General features: G+C 38.5%; 1 protein-coding gene across 5 annotated transcripts in view; it reads right to left on the bottom strand.

Annotated features, from left to right (window-relative positions):
• RBL1 (RB transcriptional corepressor like 1) overlaps positions 1 to 17,554 on the bottom strand; it is a 62,937-nt gene that overhangs the window by 5,581 nt on the left and 39,802 nt on the right. For all 5 annotated transcript variants that reach the window (XM_045833267.1, XM_045833266.1, XM_045833268.1 and 2 more), the window contains 6 exons: positions 15,635 to 15,767; positions 14,313 to 14,579; positions 13,330 to 13,541; positions 9,174 to 9,350; positions 7,366 to 7,437; positions 5,178 to 5,268 (listed from right to left, as the gene is read on the bottom strand). In XM_045833267.1, the coding sequence (XP_045689223.1) occupies positions 5,178 to 5,268; positions 7,366 to 7,437; positions 9,174 to 9,350; positions 13,330 to 13,541; positions 14,313 to 14,579; positions 15,635 to 15,767 (952 nt within the window). The remainder of the gene's footprint in view (positions 1 to 5,177; positions 5,269 to 7,365; positions 7,438 to 9,173; positions 9,351 to 13,329; positions 13,542 to 14,312; positions 14,580 to 15,634; positions 15,768 to 17,554) is intronic.

Raw genomic sequence — 17,554 nt, 5'->3', positions numbered from 1 at the left:
TCAGCAACCACAGCTTTTCAGTTCACTGTCAGTGGCGGCCCTTAGAAGAGCACCGGTCCTAACCCTAATTTTTTCTTCCTAAATTTAGGAAGAGACATGAGTATCTCTGGGTAGGAAGAGACCTGATTAGGCCAAATTTCCTATCATGATCCAACCATTGAAAAATGAGATGGACATGTTTCTTACTCCAACCACTGTAAGTTAATTTCCCTATCCCATCATTAGATAGTCTTAAAGCAACCCACCTTCAAGATACATGATTTTCCTTGCCCAATGAACTACTATAATTTCATAATTTCCTCTACTGCTCTCATGAGTAAGAAAAATGTCTCTTTTTTGGATTGCCATATAACACTGACAAGCAATTAAAATGTGGCTTTATATAAACCACGAGTGAATGAGACAAGCCCTTAGGAGACTGGAGGTAATATCTGCAGGAGTCCAGAGAGACATGCTGAATTTTTTTGGCCTGGATCTATGGCTTTAGAAACTTCCAAAGACCCAATTTGAAAGGGGCAAGGTAGAAGGCAAATTTTCCTAGTGCTGCAAGTGGCCAACAACTACAACCATAATACACGGTTAGTTTTAAATGTAGAATAATGCATCTGCATCCCAGGGCACAGCAGATAGCTATTTCTCAGGGAACCTGGTTTCAGAGACTGGGCCCACCCAAACTGTCTGGGGTGCACACACTGATGGAACCCCCAGCCATCGCTGGCAGAGGAACTGCTCCACTGACTGATGCTGAAGTCTTTGCACATACTGTCATTAGTTTTCAGATTGAGAAAAGGCGTATTGTGTGATTCTTATCACTTAAAAATGGAGAAAGAAATAAGTTTATTTTAGGATGAAAGAAAGATGATCAGAATTTATAAATCAAAGGGTCGGGTGGAGAGACGATGATGGGCTCGACCAGCACAGCAGCATTGCCCTGGAGGAGGCATTTAGAATTCCTTCCGTATTTCTCCTGCCACATCCACATTTGTTCTTTTTGCTCCTCACAATAACAATGTGCAGTAACTACTGCAGACTGGCTTTGTGATCGAGAGGGCAGCGTGATCCCCAGATGTGCAAAAGCTACTAACCACAGGCCATTTTAAAACTTTTGTGGTTTTAGACCATTTCAGTGATATTTTGGCAGTTTCATGTGAGGTCTAAAAGGCATCACTATAATTTAAAAACAAATAAAAATGTTCTCTACTAATATCTTGGTTGTCTGTCTACCAGATGACTGTTAAATGTTATCTAAACATTATCTAACTGGGAAATAAAGTCACCTAATTATTAATGTGCAGTTACCAATTTTACATATCTCATATAAAAACAGAATTTTTGTTCCTTCAAAGAATTTACTTTGTTTTTCGTTTTTGTTTTATATGTGTGACCTAGTTTTCAACATTGAAAAAATTCTGAATAAGAAATATGACCCTACAAAAAGTAGCTTTAAAAGACAAAAGCCATATTCATTAATGAAATATAACAAATTTTATATTGCTTATAAACAAAATAATATATACTAGATTCTACTTACTAGTACTGAGGCCTCACTAGGAGCAGGCTTTGTGTTAAACACACACACCTGTTCTTTTTAATCCTTAAAACAAGCCTCTGAGGAAGTATTGTAAAGTTTTCAATTTGCTATAATACAGTTGAGTATTGTGACTGTGTTACTTAGATGAAGCTGTAAGCTGGGTTTCTCACATGTTCTCAATTGAGAATGCCAGTCTGGGGAGGTCTAATATGATAACAAAGGACACATGGTACCTGACTGAACTGGTGTTTTCATTACGAAGCCCATTCTCCACAGTTCGCTACTTATAGGGGTTTCTGTTAGGCCTATGTCAATCAGTGGTCAGTGCTTTGCTAACTAACATACTGAACGTCAGGAATAGGTTTTCATCGATGAAAATAGCAACCATTTATTAGGTATGCCTAATGCTAAAAACTGGCTCATGTTGGGGAAATTAGAAGTATTTAACATAAGCAGATTAGTTAGAGTATTTGAGACACTATCCACAATACCATGAAAGAGATGAGATATCCCATGAGGTCTGTGGGGCTTTGCTGTTATGGATGACGACCAGATCTGAACTCTGATGCATATTGCTGGCTTGACCCTGGCTTTAAAGGTAACCGGATAATAGCATCTGCCTTGAGTGAACCTTGAGTGAAGTGATAGTTGGACAGCTAGGGCTTTTAGCTAACTGTATCAAATGTGTAAAGTGTGTGTTTTTAACAATAATCATTTTATACCTAATGATTTGTTCATAGAACCTGAACTGGTTTTTTCCCCAAGGTGGTGTTCTTTGGTGTGTCCAAGTCTAGGCCATTGCATTTAGCCATAGCTCCAGGAACTGAAATGGCTTTTCTGAACATAGACTTGCCTTTTGGTATCTTCCTCTGTAACTTTCTCGCTTTTTTGGTGCCAGAACTCCTGAGACCATTACTGCTGGATACTCTCCTTGCTCTGTGCCACCACCACTGGATAGGATCTTAAGAATGTTTTTCCTTGTTTGCCTGCTAATAAATATCTAAATAAATGTATACATAATAATTTGATCTCTTGTAGAGAGTAAGCTAACCTTCATTCTCCTTAAACTTCATTGGTAGACACTGTATCAGAAAGAAACCATGATATAGTTCCTTTTCCTTATTTACACTGTCCTGAACTTCACTGGTCCTTGCATCTCAGTCTGTGGCTGGCAGTTGCCATATTTTGCCATGTATAAAACAGTTTCGTGTATAACACACACCCACGTTTTTGGCCCAAACTTTCAGGAAAAAAAAAGCCCTTCCATTTTAATATATTTTTAAAACATTTTATTTATTTTTAGAGAGGTGAAGGGAGGAGATAGAGAGGGAGAGAAACATCAAGTGTGGTTTCTCTCAATTGCCCCCTACTGGGGACCCAGCTCATAAGCCAGACATGTGCTCTGACTGGGAATTAAACGGGAGACCCTTTGGTTTGCAGTCCAGTGCTTAATCCACTGAGCCACACTAGTCAGGGCCCATTTTAACCTTTTAATTCAATTACTGATTTATTTATATTTGGAAACAAAATCAATTATCAAATTCCAGAGTGTTATTTTGCATATGAATATCGTTACTGCTTGCTAGAGTTACACTTTAAATGCAAAAGCATTAATAAAAGAATTAAAAACATTTACATAGATACAGAATTAGTACTACCCGTGCATAATGCACATCCTTACTTTTCCCTCAGAGATTTGGGCAAAAATGTGCACATAATACACAGCAAAATACAGTACTTTGTTTCTCACAGAACAAAGTTTCCTCATGGAACGCAGAGCACACTGTTTCCAGTCTAACCTCTGATATGCCTGGTTTTGCAAGGACAGTAAAACCACCTAGGCCCGAAGAGCAACATGTGTAACAAAAACATAGTTTTTGGGTTTTGTGTTTTTTTTGGTCAGGCTTACTGTCTTATATACTTCTGTCTTGAAAAGACTCAGGAATACTATATTTATGTAAAAAGAATTGAGAATGGCCTATGTATCCTTTAATGGGATCAGATTCTAGGCAGTTATTAAAGGACTTTGATAAGATCTTAAAAATTCAGATCCTAGTAGACACCATAATGATCATGAATATTTGTGTAATTTTTAAAAATATCTTTAGCCCTGGCTGGCGTAGCTCAGTGGATGGAGCGTGGGCTGGGAACCAAAGTGTCCCAGGTTCGATTCCCAGCCAGGGTACATGCCTGGGTTGCAGGCCATAACCCCCAGCAACCGCACATTGATGTTTCTCTCTCTCTCCCTCCCTTCCCTCTCTAAAAATAAATAAATAAAATCTTTAAAAAAAAATATCTTTGATCCAGACAGTTTCTCTAAGAATTTATCCTGAGGATGAAGAACAAAGAGTAATCTACAGTGATTTCCTCACAAAGCTGTATACAACTGGAAACCATCTAAATGTCCCACATTGTATAAACAAATCACAGTATACAGGGTCTGGCACGTATAACACCCCCTTTTTTATTACAAGCTCTTTTATTACAAAATCATAATCATGCAATTCTGTAACATAACAATATCACACTCAAGCGTACCACATGACATTTTAGGTGAAATGTTCAAATTAAAACCATAAATTATTACACCCATATTATTACCCTACTAACCACACTCAAGCAGGCGGTACTTCTGCCGGACCTGGTATATGACACACGTGTGCACATACAGGGTGGGGCAAAAGCAGGGTTACAGTGATGCACATTAAGTAATGAAAACATGAGACAAGGGTAAGGAGATGGGCGGAAGAGGCATTTCCACAATTCATTAACATATGAATACCGAACATAGGATTTTCCTTGGAAAAAAATTACTAGTGCCTCAAGTCTTAGCATGATGGTAGCAACAAGGTAGCAGCCTTGCCAGGGGTAGCAGAATACCTGTATACTTTTTAATAAGAAAGATATTTCCTTAATTGTCTGCCCAGGCAGATCACTGACAGCTATCTTTGTTTCCCTGTACTCAGATTTATAGTCCCCCTCTTACCCACCGGGAACATGTTCCAAGACCCCCAGTGGATTCCTGAAAACAGTGGACAGTATGGAACCCTATCTATACTGTTTTGTCCTGTATGTAAACACATATAATAAAGTTTAATTTATAAATTAATTAAACTTATAGGCACAGTAAAAGATTATGTAAAAGTAAAACACATATGATAAAGTTTAATTTATAAATTAATTAAACTTATAGGCACAATAAAAGATTAACAGTAACTAACAATACAATAGGAAAGTTATTACTAAAAGCAAATGAACAGTAGTAAAGTTTATGTGAATGTGGTCTCTCTCTCTCAAAATATCTAGAATTTTCCACTGACTGAAGGTAACTGAAATCAAGGAATACAAAACTGGGGGTAAGGGTGGACTACTGAATTTAAAAAATTTAACTGCTTTTACTTGATTTATTAATGTATATAAGTGGACTAGAAAACTTCTTCTGAAACACAATTAATGGGACAAAGTAATAGTTTCAATGCACAACCTCTTGGGGGAAGCGCCTGACCTATACTTATCACAAACTCATTTATTTCTCCCCAAAACACCTACATCACTGACTCTGCATTACCGGACACCCACTGTATTGTATTACATACAATGTAATTGAGGGTGTATTGCAGATAGAATGTTAAACGGAACAACTTACCACAATCTGTCATTTCAAAATCACCATTTATTTTTTTATCATAAGCCACAACTTCTCTTGGAATACTTTTCAGCAATACACTTCTGTAGACCTATAGGTCGGAGGGGAAGTAAAGGACTGCTGAGTCACAAAGAGGCACAAGTTAAGCAAGAAAAACAAAATATCAAGGCAATTAAAAATTATTCGTTTGTATGGGTGATAATCAAGGGCAAGGTGTTATTAGTCTGGTAAATGAAGATTATGGCAAACGTCTTAGAAGAGGGAATACTAAAGCAGATTCTAAGCCTATACCTAAAATATGCCACTGTAGGAGTTTACAATGTAAATAGAAAAATTTTAAGTACATAAATAGCAACTAAACACTGATGAGCAGGTTTGCCAAATAAAAGTAACCTCAAAGAACAGAACTTGTTCCTCCTCTTTTACTCCTTACCCAAGAATCATTTGCTGTCACTGAAGCTTGTTTTCCTACTCCCATTCCATTCTCAGCTCCTTTCAAATAGCCACATGAAAATTTGTTCCCACCCTGCACCAAAACTCTTTCCTGCCTCGAAGGTAGCTGACAGGCGTGATCCATTTCTTCTCATCCTACAGGTATTAGTATTTAGAAGATATTTAGGAGGCTCGGGCTTGGCCCATTTTTGACACACAGTAATTTGACCTTAATGATCTTTAAGGACAGTATGGCCCTCTCTAGGCTCTGTTCCTGAGGGGTTTTTCTGAAGGTCCAGAAACTCTTAGCCTGTCACAGTACATAACAAACACTTGTACTTGGCTCTTCTAATATCTCCAAATCACCATCAGGATACTTGGGGGCTTAAGTAAAGAAGTGAGACTGTTACCATAGGTAGTTAGCTAATTATTAATAAGAAAGAGAGCAAAGAGACTTAGACATTGAGCTTAATAAACTGGGGAACATGAGCCTGTTTGCTTCACCAGGAAGCTATAGCTTTTCACACTCCAGGGGGCCAGGGCACTGTGCTCTAAGGAGATTAACATCCCTCCCCCTCTCTGGTACCAGATGGTTGGGGGGGGTGTTTGACCATAGAGGCCGGTCAGTCTAGCCTGGGGAACAATGCATTGGCTGGGGAGGTGAACTCATTACAAACCTACAAAAGCTTGGAAAGTTGATTAGTTATTTTGAAAATCTACACTTGCCCAGTTCATTCGTGCGCTCTTCCTTGCCCAGGAGCACGTGACTATGTGTGTCCAGCAGATACTAGGGTCCGTGGCACACAGTGTGGGCTCCAAAAGACTAAGCTCTAGTATGAAGCAGACAGTCTGGACACTGGCTTTCACTTTGGCCTTGCTCAGGACAAGGCTAGATGGGTGGAGGAAGGACAGAGGGGACATAGGGACAGCCTTCCACATGAATAAATCATCTTGCCACACCATAATCTCTTGTGAGTGGGTCCTTGGAATGCATTCTTTGTGATCCCCATGGAAGAGCCTGATTTCCACTGACAACAAAACTACTGGAGGGGCTCTCTTAGAAAAGGCTATCACACCAGGCTGGGATACTGACCCACCGTCTTTCTTCCTAGATGGCAGATTGTGGGGGCCAGAGAAGAGGCCATTATACTCCCTTAAAGCAGAGCAATCAAGATGGCCAAAGCCTTAGGGTAGCCTAACTCTGTGTTCTCAGCTACAATAACAACAATGTGGACCTAACAGTCATGAATGCTTACCATGTGCCAGGCCACTACGCTAACATTTTATATTTGCATGACTGAAAAGTTGTAAAGGATTCTCACCATGGCTATTATAACAACATTATCAGAAATGCTTGACACCTACTCAGAGACACAAACATTACAATTCTTAGTAGATGGCAAAAGAAACTAAATTTAAGTTAATAAATCCTCAATTTTCACTGGATTTAAATATCATCAGAGAATCAAATCTTATACAATTAAAGAATATTATTATTTTCTAGTGAAAAATGTTCCTACTCAACAAATGAACAAATGGAAAAAAAGACTGTGTAAAAAGTATATGCAAATATATGCATGAGTCAGGAACAGCCAATGGCCTGGCTTCTACTGATACTGTGTCTTGAATTTAATGGTATCTATTAAACTGAAAAACCTAAAATACAGTAGAACTTTAAAAGAAATTTACCTTTTACATGACTTCTCATGAGAGAAATACAGATCTAATTTTGGACAAGAAACATAATATAACTCACATGACTATTAGCTTGGGGCTGATTCCTATAACTTTTCATTATTTCTTGAAAAGTTCTTTCTTCTTTTGTTACCTAAGGAAAAGAAAAACTGCATTTATCAACTGCTCTCAAAAGAAAAATGGCTCTGAACAAACACTTCAATTATAGGCTGGCACTGGAGAGCAATCTTGCAGAAAGCCATTAGCCTTAGGCCAGTCCATGACTAAAAACCTCTACCATATATGATTTGTACTAACTTCAAAGTTCAGGCTTTGTGGCCTGTGGGGACCTAGCTAATAGTTTCATTAATCAAAAGCACCAAGATAGCTATGGCATGGCTTTACTGAAAATGCCTTTCTTTGTAAAAAGAATGATATAAGAAAATCGGGGGAGGGGAGGGGGAAGGATACAGGAGGACTAAATGGTAATGCAAAAAAACACAATAAATGACCAAAAAACCCCCTCAAATGTGCTGAATCCCGTGCAATCTTACATTTTATTAAATTTCATTTACTTATTTAAAAGTAAATTAACTACATACTTGATTATAAAAAATGTCTTGTGGTGATTCACAATAAAAATGAGTGGTTATCATAGGATTAGGCTTTTAACATGTCAAGACAGACCGTATGGTTCTCAAGCTTTGAGAGAAAAGTCACAGTGATGGCTAGAAGTAAGAAAGTATGTTAGTGATCCATAAAGGAATATCTTCTGGTCTGTTTATTATCAGTAAAGTTCACTTAAATTACTCTCTTCTTCCACTTCACAGTGCACTAGCATTTAACCTGTTCTCCATAATGTTGAGCTAGAAAATAGCAAAGCCTGAGCTTATTGTTCTTTGGAATACACACACAATTAATTAATACCATTTATTAATACCTATTTGTATAGAGTTTTCTTGGTTTTCAAATTGTAGTTAAAGTTTATTTAGAAAGTGACAGAGGCAGGAAAAGTGAGCCAGCTGGATGTGGGCTCAGGAAACAAGTTACAGAGGCAAAGGAAGGGCCCTTGGAGCTGAGGAGAAGGAAAGCGAAGCACACCTGAACAGATTTGAGAGAGTGAGAGCACCTGTACAAAGACTGTAAAGACGCGTTGAGACAGGTGCCACAAAGGAATTTGAAAACATGTCCTCTGCCTCAAAAAGCTCAAAAATTAGGACTTAACTGTGTATGTCTGCTAGGACAGCCAGTGTGGCCAACACAGTTGTGACCAAAGTTGCAGATGATTGTTTCAGATACAGCAGAAACTTAAAAAAGAAGGCATGTTATTTTAAAACCTAAAACATGCTGCAGCAAGCAGAGAATAAAGTGTTCTTCAGAAGTGGCACTGTAAGTCACAGGAAAGAAGTATGTTATAGAAGCTATTTTATACTAGATTCTTAATCAGGAGAGCCTAGGTCCTAGGTTGCCACTTACTGTAGAACATTAGCCAAGGTAACTTTCAGCTCTGGGCCTCAGTTATTCACCTACAGTGTAAGATCATGGCACTTTCAAGTACCGGATTAGAGGTACCCAAGGGGTGGGGGTGGAAATGGTGCTGTCACATTAATAGTGGGGAGAGCTATTTTACTACAAATGGTCTCTAAGACATCTTCTGACTTCGTTACAGCCAATGTACACATATGGAGTGGGAAAGCTGATTATTATAAAACTAAATGGAGAACCCAGAGAATAGGCACAGTAGCTGGAATTTAGTACTCCATCAACGATGATGGGTACTGTTGGCTTACAGCACTTAAGGCAAACTAAGGATCAAGTGCAACAGACTTTTACTTCATGCTTCAAATACAGGCAACCAGTGCAAAGAACTTCCCCCAGCTTACACGTTACCTTTGCCATGATGTAAAAGGCACAAAGAAGGAGCTGATCCAAATGTCTGTCTTTCATTAGGTCAGGGCAGTGAACTAAAGTGAATTCAAAACACGTCCATATCTTCCTTCGTAACTCATTTGAAACATCCAGTTTTAAACATAAATCACGTAAGCGTACACTTGCCAAGTGATAGACCTAAGATGGAAGGTAGCACATTGATGCAACAAAACAAGTAAAAATAATCTCTAAAATTTATGTCTTACCATGAACATGGGCTTTCAGGTCAAGATTAACAAGCACCTTAGCAGTTGATATGTTAAATTACATAAAATTTCCATTCTATAGTACTAGGTCACTGCTATGGCAGAGAGAAATAGATCAAAACAAAATTCTCTTTAAAAAAACCTTAAAAATTATTTTTGAAAAGAGAAATGAAATATCTCCTGCTACTCTATGCTGCCATCTATGTAAAGTAAGAAACACTAAAATGTAGAATTTACCTGTGTTACGACCATTATGAATACGTAATTTTTCAAGTGTTCAGAAGTCTCTTTTTTGGGGGGGAGGGAGGTTCAGATAAAATTGCTAGAAAACCTAAAATATCAGAAAATAAATAACTAAAATAAATGTTTGACTCAAAAAATGAGTCAGAAAGCAAAACCATTTAAAGAATTTCCCATATAGTCTACATTGTTTTTATGAACACATGAAAGAGATTTTAAATGAGATACCTGGATTTTTTTTATGTATGTCAGAATAATCTCAGTGCAATGCCCTGAGCCTTTTATATACATTAGTCATCATATGAATTGATACTAATGGAAATGACCTGAGGTCCTGCAAGATTCTAAAATGGTTTCTAATCATCTCAGAAGCATTATGTTTTATTATTTTAAGAAATGGTAAACACCTTCCTGTGGTAATCCTAAACCAGACTATTCTGCTTGAACTAAGTCTTTAAATTGAAATGTTCAGGGAAAAAAACTAAAAAAGAGTAAGGCATCACTTACAGAAAAGTATCTCTGGCAGGGAAGAAAGTCCATAAATTAGAGCTTAAAAACAAATGTAAGTTATCCAATACATGACTCCGATAGAAATACAGAGACAAGTGGTTGACTCCAAAGCTACCTGTGATTAATTTTATAGCAACTCATTTTCAGCATCCCCTCCCTGTATCTGGAACTACTGGGGCCAGAGCAGTGAGAAAGATACCAGAACTTTACACTCATGAAAAAGATAACAGATACAGTCTTAGCTTGGATTAAATATAATAGGTAATTAAGTAATAATTGTTAGATGTCTTTTATAGAGCTGATTCAATGCCTTACATGTATTTTTTTAAAATAACATTTTATTGTCATTACAGTTGTCCCACTCCTTCCTTCTCTATCCCCTTCCACCCGGTACCCTTCACTCCCTCTGACAATCCTCCCCCCTAGTTCATGTCCATGGGTCATTCATATAAGTTCTTTGGCTACTCCATTACCTGTATTATTCTTAACCTCCCCCTGCTTATTCACTACTTACCAATTTGTACTTCTTAATCCCAGTACCTTTTCCCCTATTCTCCTCCATCCCCTTCCCAAATGATAACCCTTCAAGTGATCTCCGTATCTATGGTTGTTTCTGTTTTGTTTTTTTTTTGGATTCAATTGTTGATAGTTGTGAATTGACTCCCATTTGAATGTTCATAGTTTTTATCTTCTTTTTAAATAAGTCCCTTCAACATTTCATGTAATAATGGCTTGGTGATGATGAACTCCTTTAGCTTTACCTTGTCTGGGAAATACTTTATCTGCCCTTCAATTCTACATGATAGCTTTGCTGGATAGAGTAATCTAGGTTGTTGGTCCTTGTTTTTCATCACGTTGAATACTTCTTGCCAGTCTCTTCTAGCTTTCAAAATTTCTTTTGACAAATCAGCTGACAGTGTTATGGAAACTCCTTTGTAGGTAACTCTCTGCTTTTTTCTTGCTGCGTTGAAGATTCTGTTTACCTTTACCCTTAGGCATTTTCTTTTTTTTTTTTTTTTTAAAGATTTTGTTTATTTATTTTTAGAGAGGGAAGGGAGAGAGAGAGAGAAACATCAATGTGTGGTTGCTGGGGGTTATGGCCTGCAACCCAGGAATGTACCCTGGCTGGGAATCGAACCTGGGACACTTTGGTTCCCAGCCCGCGCTCCATTCACTGAGCTACGCCAGCCAGGGCGGCATTTTCATTATGACGTGTGTTGGTGTGATCCTCTTTGTGTCCCTCTTGTTTGGGACTGTCCTTCCTGGACTTGTATGTCTGTTTACTTCATCAAATTAGAAAAGTTTTCTTTCATTATTTTTTCAAATAAGTTTTCAATTTCTTGCTCTTTCTCTTCTCCTTCCAGCCCCCCTATGATTCGAATATTGGTACGTTTGAAGTTGTCCCAAAGGCTCCTTACCATACCCTTGTGTGTTTTTTTTTGGATTCTTTTTTCTTCTTGCTATTCTGACTGAATGTTTTTTTTTTCTTCCTATGTTCTAAATCACTGATTTGATTCTTGGCTTCATCCACTCCACTGTTGGTTCCCTATAAATTTTTTTTTCTTTCTTTTTTTTTTTTTAAGATTTTATTTATTTTTAGAGAGGGGAAGGGAGGGAAAGAGAAGGGGAGAAACATTAATGTGTGGTTGCCTCTCAAGCGCCTCTTACTGGGGACCTGGCCCGCAACCCAGGCATGTGCTCTGACTGGGAATTGAGCCAGCAACCCTTTGGTTCATAGGCCAGTACTCAATCTACTGAGCCATACCACCAGTGCTAAATTTTTCTTTATTTAACTTAGTGTAACCTGCATTTCTGCCTGGGTCTTTTTTATGCTGTTGAAGTACCTAATGAGTTGTTCCCTGTGCATCTTAATAAGCAGTGTTTTGAACTCTGCACCTGATAGATTGCTTATCTCCACTTCATACAGTTCTTTTTCTGAAGTTTTGTTCTGTTCTTTCATTTGGATCATATTTGTCTCCTCATTTTGGTAGCCTCCCTGTGTTTGTTTCTATTTATTAGGTACAGCTGCTTCACTCCCTGTTTTAGTAGGTTGGCCTATTGTAGAGATGCACACCAGTAAGTTCGATGGGGCAGAGTCTTAGGTAATGGCCTGGGTGGGGCAACCTGTGTGAACCAGGTTGATGGAGTCTCAGATATGGTGCTACCTGCTTTGTAGCTCTGTGTGCAGGAGGACTCAGAAAAGGGACAGTGGCCACAGCCTGGCCTCTGGAGTTTTGTCCAGAAGGGCTCTGTCCTCCAGACTTACCCTGATGTCAGACACTTCACTTTCTCCCCATATGCCATTGGTATCCTTCAGGCTGCTGCCCTGGTGCTAGAGCCCAGAAGGAGTCTGCGTAAGTCCTAAGTTCACTGCATGCCCTTTAAGGGCAGACACCTGAGAATCCTGCAGTTTCCTCCACTGCCCCAAACCTTACTGGTTTTTATAGCCAAACATTATGGGGACTTATCTTCCTGGCACTAGAACCTTGGGCTGGGTGGTCTGGTGTGGGGTTGGGATCCCTTGCTCCTGAAGTTTCCCTCCCAATTTTTATCCACCACACATAAGTGTGGGACCACCTATTCCATCTCCATGCATCTCTGCCCCTCCTACCTGTCTGCATGAAAGTGACTACTGTAATTCCCTGGTTGTCGGATTTCTGATGACTCTGGGTGATAGTTGTATTTAGTTGTAATTTTTGCTGTGGTTGTGTGATGAGGTGAACCATGTTTACTTATACCTCCTCTTGACCAGAAGTCCCCAAGATGCACATATTCTGGATGGCTTCTTCTAACAAAAAATTTATAGTTGCCCTGGCCGAGAGGCTCAGTTCATTGGAGCATCATCCCGAACAACGAAAGGCTGATGGGCTGATTACCCGGTCAGGGCACATACCTAAGCTGCAGCACGACCCCTGGTCAGGGTGCGTATGGAAGGCAACCAATCAATGTTTCTCTCTCACATTGATGTTTCTCTCTCTTCTGTCCTCTTTCTCTAAAATCAATAAACATATCCTTAGGTGAGGATTTAAAAAAAGGTTAAAATCATATATTTTGTTATATATATTTTACCAAACACACAAAAAAGAAACAAAAGCTGCTGTTACTTAATCTTCCTTGCAGTGATTAAATGAGATCTTTTTAGACACTATAAAATCACATACCTTTCTATAAAAGAGTGCTAGGGATCCAGTTCTCTTTGGTCTGCTTACTCCAGTTGGATGTACCTCTTGTGCTTTAGTCAGATGAGTTTGTTTTGGAGAAGCACCACTTAATGACTGAGCAGTAAGTGATACAGGACTCTCAACTCTGGACTCCGGAGTTGTGTTCATGGAAATTGGTATCAGTGTGATCTCCCCAGCGTCATTTGCAATACCTAAATGTACAAGCAAGAGTTCTGTTTTAGCAAGAAGCTGCATGTGCTTCAGAAAAGTTGTCAATTATATCCATCCACCTAAGTGTATAAGCATCCCATAAGCATAGGAATATGGTAGAAAAGGAGAGGAAAGCCACAAAAATAGTAATTCTAAGTTATAATATTATTCTCTATTGTTTTATTATGAGCATTTAAGGACTTTTTAATAAAAAAACAACACTCTTGCTCAATATACTCATTTCTAAAGCTCAGAAGAAAGTAAGTCCTAACAAGAAGGGTAGTCTATTTATAAAATGTGAAAATTCAAGGAGAAAGTACATGTTGAAAACAAAAGAAAGGGTGGGGCACAGAATTTTTAAGGAAGCAAAACTATTCTGTGTAATACTATAATGGTTCATAGGTGTCATCACACATTTGTCAAAACCCATAGACTATACGATACCAAGAGTGAACACTAATGTGAACTTTGGGCTGGAAGTGGTAATAATGTGTCAGTGTAGGTTAACCAGATGTAACAAATGTAACCTCCTGGTGCAGAAGTGTTGGTGGTGAGGGAGGCTGTGTGTTTGGGGGCAAAGAGTATATGGGAAATCTTTGTATCTTCCACTCAATTTTGCTATAAACCAAAATTGCTCTAAAAATACTAAATACATAAATTTAAATTAAAAAGAATTCTGGATTAGCAAAGCCATGTGATCCAATCCAATAAGATAATTCTTAAATTTTATCCAACTCAGAAAAAAATATAAAATAAATGCATTAAAATGTTACCATGCAATGGGATTGTAACTTTATGTCCTGTTGTCCCCGTCACTATGGCTGTGGCCATTGTTAAAAGACTTTGCCCAGGTGAAATTGATATGTTTTCAGCTGTAATGCTTGAAGAAGGAGCAATTTTCAACTTTTTTCCTTCTGTTATAATCCTGTCCATAAGCACTTCCTTTGGGGGGTCATCCCCAAAAAGTCTTCTCTTAGCACTTCCTGCAGTAGGGGAACTGTAGCGTTCATGAACAGAAATTGGAGACAATGGTTGCATATCTAGTAAAGAGAAAAATAAATTTAAAACAGTTTGATATATATTCCAAAATAATGAACCAGGATCATTCATTCATTCACCAAAAAAGAAATTGAGTTACCATTCTAGGCAACAGGAATCCAGCAGTGACTAACACGGCCTCTGCCCTCCTAAATCTAGTAGGAGAAAGTGGGCCTGCAGTAAGTCCTTACAACAAAATGTGAAAACGACAGCTTACCTTCCTGGTTTCTTGAACCTCTGCCTATGTTAAAAGAGCAAAATGTTAAGGGTAAAGTAAAAGGTTTATCTCCCCAGAGTCAAGGCTCAATATTATTGTTTTCTAAAAATTTTCTATTATTTGATTCTCTTGCCTGAACCCTTCCAAGAAAATAACTTGTTCCTCTAATTATAAAAATAATATATGCCGTGAATGTTCATAGCATCATTATTCATAATAGCCAATAAGTGGAAATAATCGAAATGTTCATCAACTAATGAATAAATAAACAATGTCCACTCAATGAAACATTATTCATTAAGGTGAATGAAGTAGTGGTACATGCTGCAACATATGTAATATGCCTTGAAAATATGCTAAGTGAAAGAAACCATCCTTGCCCCTCAAAGATAAAAACATTAAATCTTTAAAAAACAGATTGTATTCAAAATCAGACTGGAAATCTTATTACTTTAACATAAAAAAGCATAAAACAAGCCGTGCTATGATGCTTACATAAGCATTTAGCCCCCTTCAAATCCTGATGAAGAAATAAATAATATATTAATAAGACTGGCTCATCTGGTTGGAGCCATCTTCTCATACACCAAAAGGCTGTGAGTTTGATTCCTGTTCAGGGCATACACCTAGGCTGTGGGTTCGATCCCCAGTTGGGGCACGTATGGGAGGCAACAGATCAATGTTTCTCTCTCACACTGATGTTTCAATATTTCTCTCCCTTGACCTCTTTCTAAAATCAAACATATCCTCTAGTGAGGATAAAAAAAGAGAAAATACTTGAAAGTTTCTCTGAAAAATGATCTTTGTTATTTTTCATTGTTTTGCCAATGTTGAACCTACCCCTTCGAAGACTTCCGCTGTCTGTCCGAACTTCTTTTACCCTTGGATGCATTAGAGGAGACATTGGCATCATGGGAAGATGTCCCTGTATACTTCCCCCATTTCCTGTTTCAAAGTTATTTGGAAATATAACCTGTTAAAAACAAAAACCCTTTGCTTTACATACAAATAAACCTACTTATGAAAATTTGTAACAGAAAAAAGATGAAGCCTTCTTAACTTCTTTTCCTATGTACTGTCTCCTTCCTTTTTTCTTGACAAAACATAAAAACTTACATAAAGAGCTCAAGAGTTAATGCTGTTAAATATATGTAAAGAGTTCATCTCCCTTAATCTCATAATGTATTTATTTATCAACAATTAGAAGTAAACCTGTGAGGTAGGCACTATCATTCTCCACTTAGAGATGAGAAAATTAAGGCTCAAAATGTGAAATTTGCCCAAGGACGCATTACTACTAATTAATAGAGAAAGAGCCTCAATTCAAATCCTTATCTTTCAAGTTCACAGCTTTTTAATCACTTCCCCAATGGATTTTCTAATAGAAATAATGATGAATACTAAAGATTAGTATACTGTGATTAATTGCCCCATTAATCACAGTGCTACAAAAGAAGAAAGACTCATGAAAGAGAGTTGTTTTTATTTTTTTAGAAACCATTTTCTTTTAAGTTCTTCCTGGTCTCAGAGAGTTCCTTCAATAGTTTGGAATTAGGGAAAGGTTTAAGATTAAAGTGTAAGGAGATGGAAAAGCAAATAGGAATGAAAAGAATTACAAAAGAATAACAGAGGTGAAGGGAAAAACTCTATTTCTGGCTTCCAGCAAGTATGGATGCATAGGTAGATAAGCTTTGCTTCCTCGTACAACCAAAAGAAGGATAACAACAAATTTAAACTGCCAGAAAATTGAATTGTATGGAAGTCTGACAACCAAGGAGTTAAAGAAACTGACTGGTCTGGTAGAAGAAGGGTGGAGACAAGAAGCTGGGGCAGTTAGGACCGTGAGAAAGTGCAACTAGCTGTGGTGGCTAGCAGACAGGGGCAGGGGCAAGGCAGTGGCTGGAGGATCAGGTGGTCCAACATTCACGCGAGGAGAAGCAAGGAGGAAAAACTGGGGAGCAAGACAAACCAAGCAACCCAGGGCTACAATGCGGGCAACTAAGGCCTCAAAATCTACAGGGGTTACAGCAGTGGGAGAAACTTATTTCACGGGAGAGTCTGTTGGAGGGGCCCACGGAACCCTAGAATGTACACCCTCCCCCCCCCCCCCCCAGGAATCAACACCTGAAAGGGCACAATCCACTTGTGGGAAGCGAGGGAAGTGACTGAAAGCAGGGCAAGAGGCAAGCAAGCAGCACCGTCTCCTCTCTGACCCACATACAGCACCACAACACCAGCAATGTGGTTGCCCGTCCCTGGTGAATACCTAAGGCTCCGCTCCTTACAACATAACAGGCGCACCCAGACAAAGAAATAAGGCCCAAATGAAATGAATGAAATATGGCCCAAAACTCCAAAAAAGAACTAAGTGATGAGGAGATAGCCAACCTATCAGATTCAACAGTTCAAAACATCAGTAATCAGGATGCTCACAGAAATGACTGAGCACAGATGCAAAGTAGAGGAAGAAGTGAAGGCTATGCAAAATGAAATACTGCAAAATATACAGGGAACCAGCAGTGAAGGGAAGGAAACCAGAACTCAAATCAATGATGTACAGCAGAAGGAAGAAAAAAACATTCAACTGAAACAGAATGAAGAAATAAGAATTGAAAAAAATGAGGAGTGGCACAGGAATCTCTGGGACAACTTTAAACCTTCCAACATCTGAATCTAGGGGTACCAGAAGGAGAAGAGGAAGAGCAAAAAATTGAAACCTTATTTGAAAAAATAATAAGGGAAAACTTCCCCAATCTGGTG

Source organism: Phyllostomus hastatus, unplaced genomic scaffold (genome assembly GCF_019186645.2).
Source record: "Phyllostomus hastatus isolate PE091 unplaced genomic scaffold, TTU_PhHast_1.1 phas_contig_17, whole genome shotgun sequence".
In the NCBI taxonomy this organism is placed as follows: domain Eukaryota; kingdom Metazoa; phylum Chordata; class Mammalia; order Chiroptera; family Phyllostomidae; genus Phyllostomus; species Phyllostomus hastatus.
The sequence above is the reverse complement of the archived record's forward strand: the minus strand, read 5'-3'. Positions and strand labels throughout refer to the sequence as shown.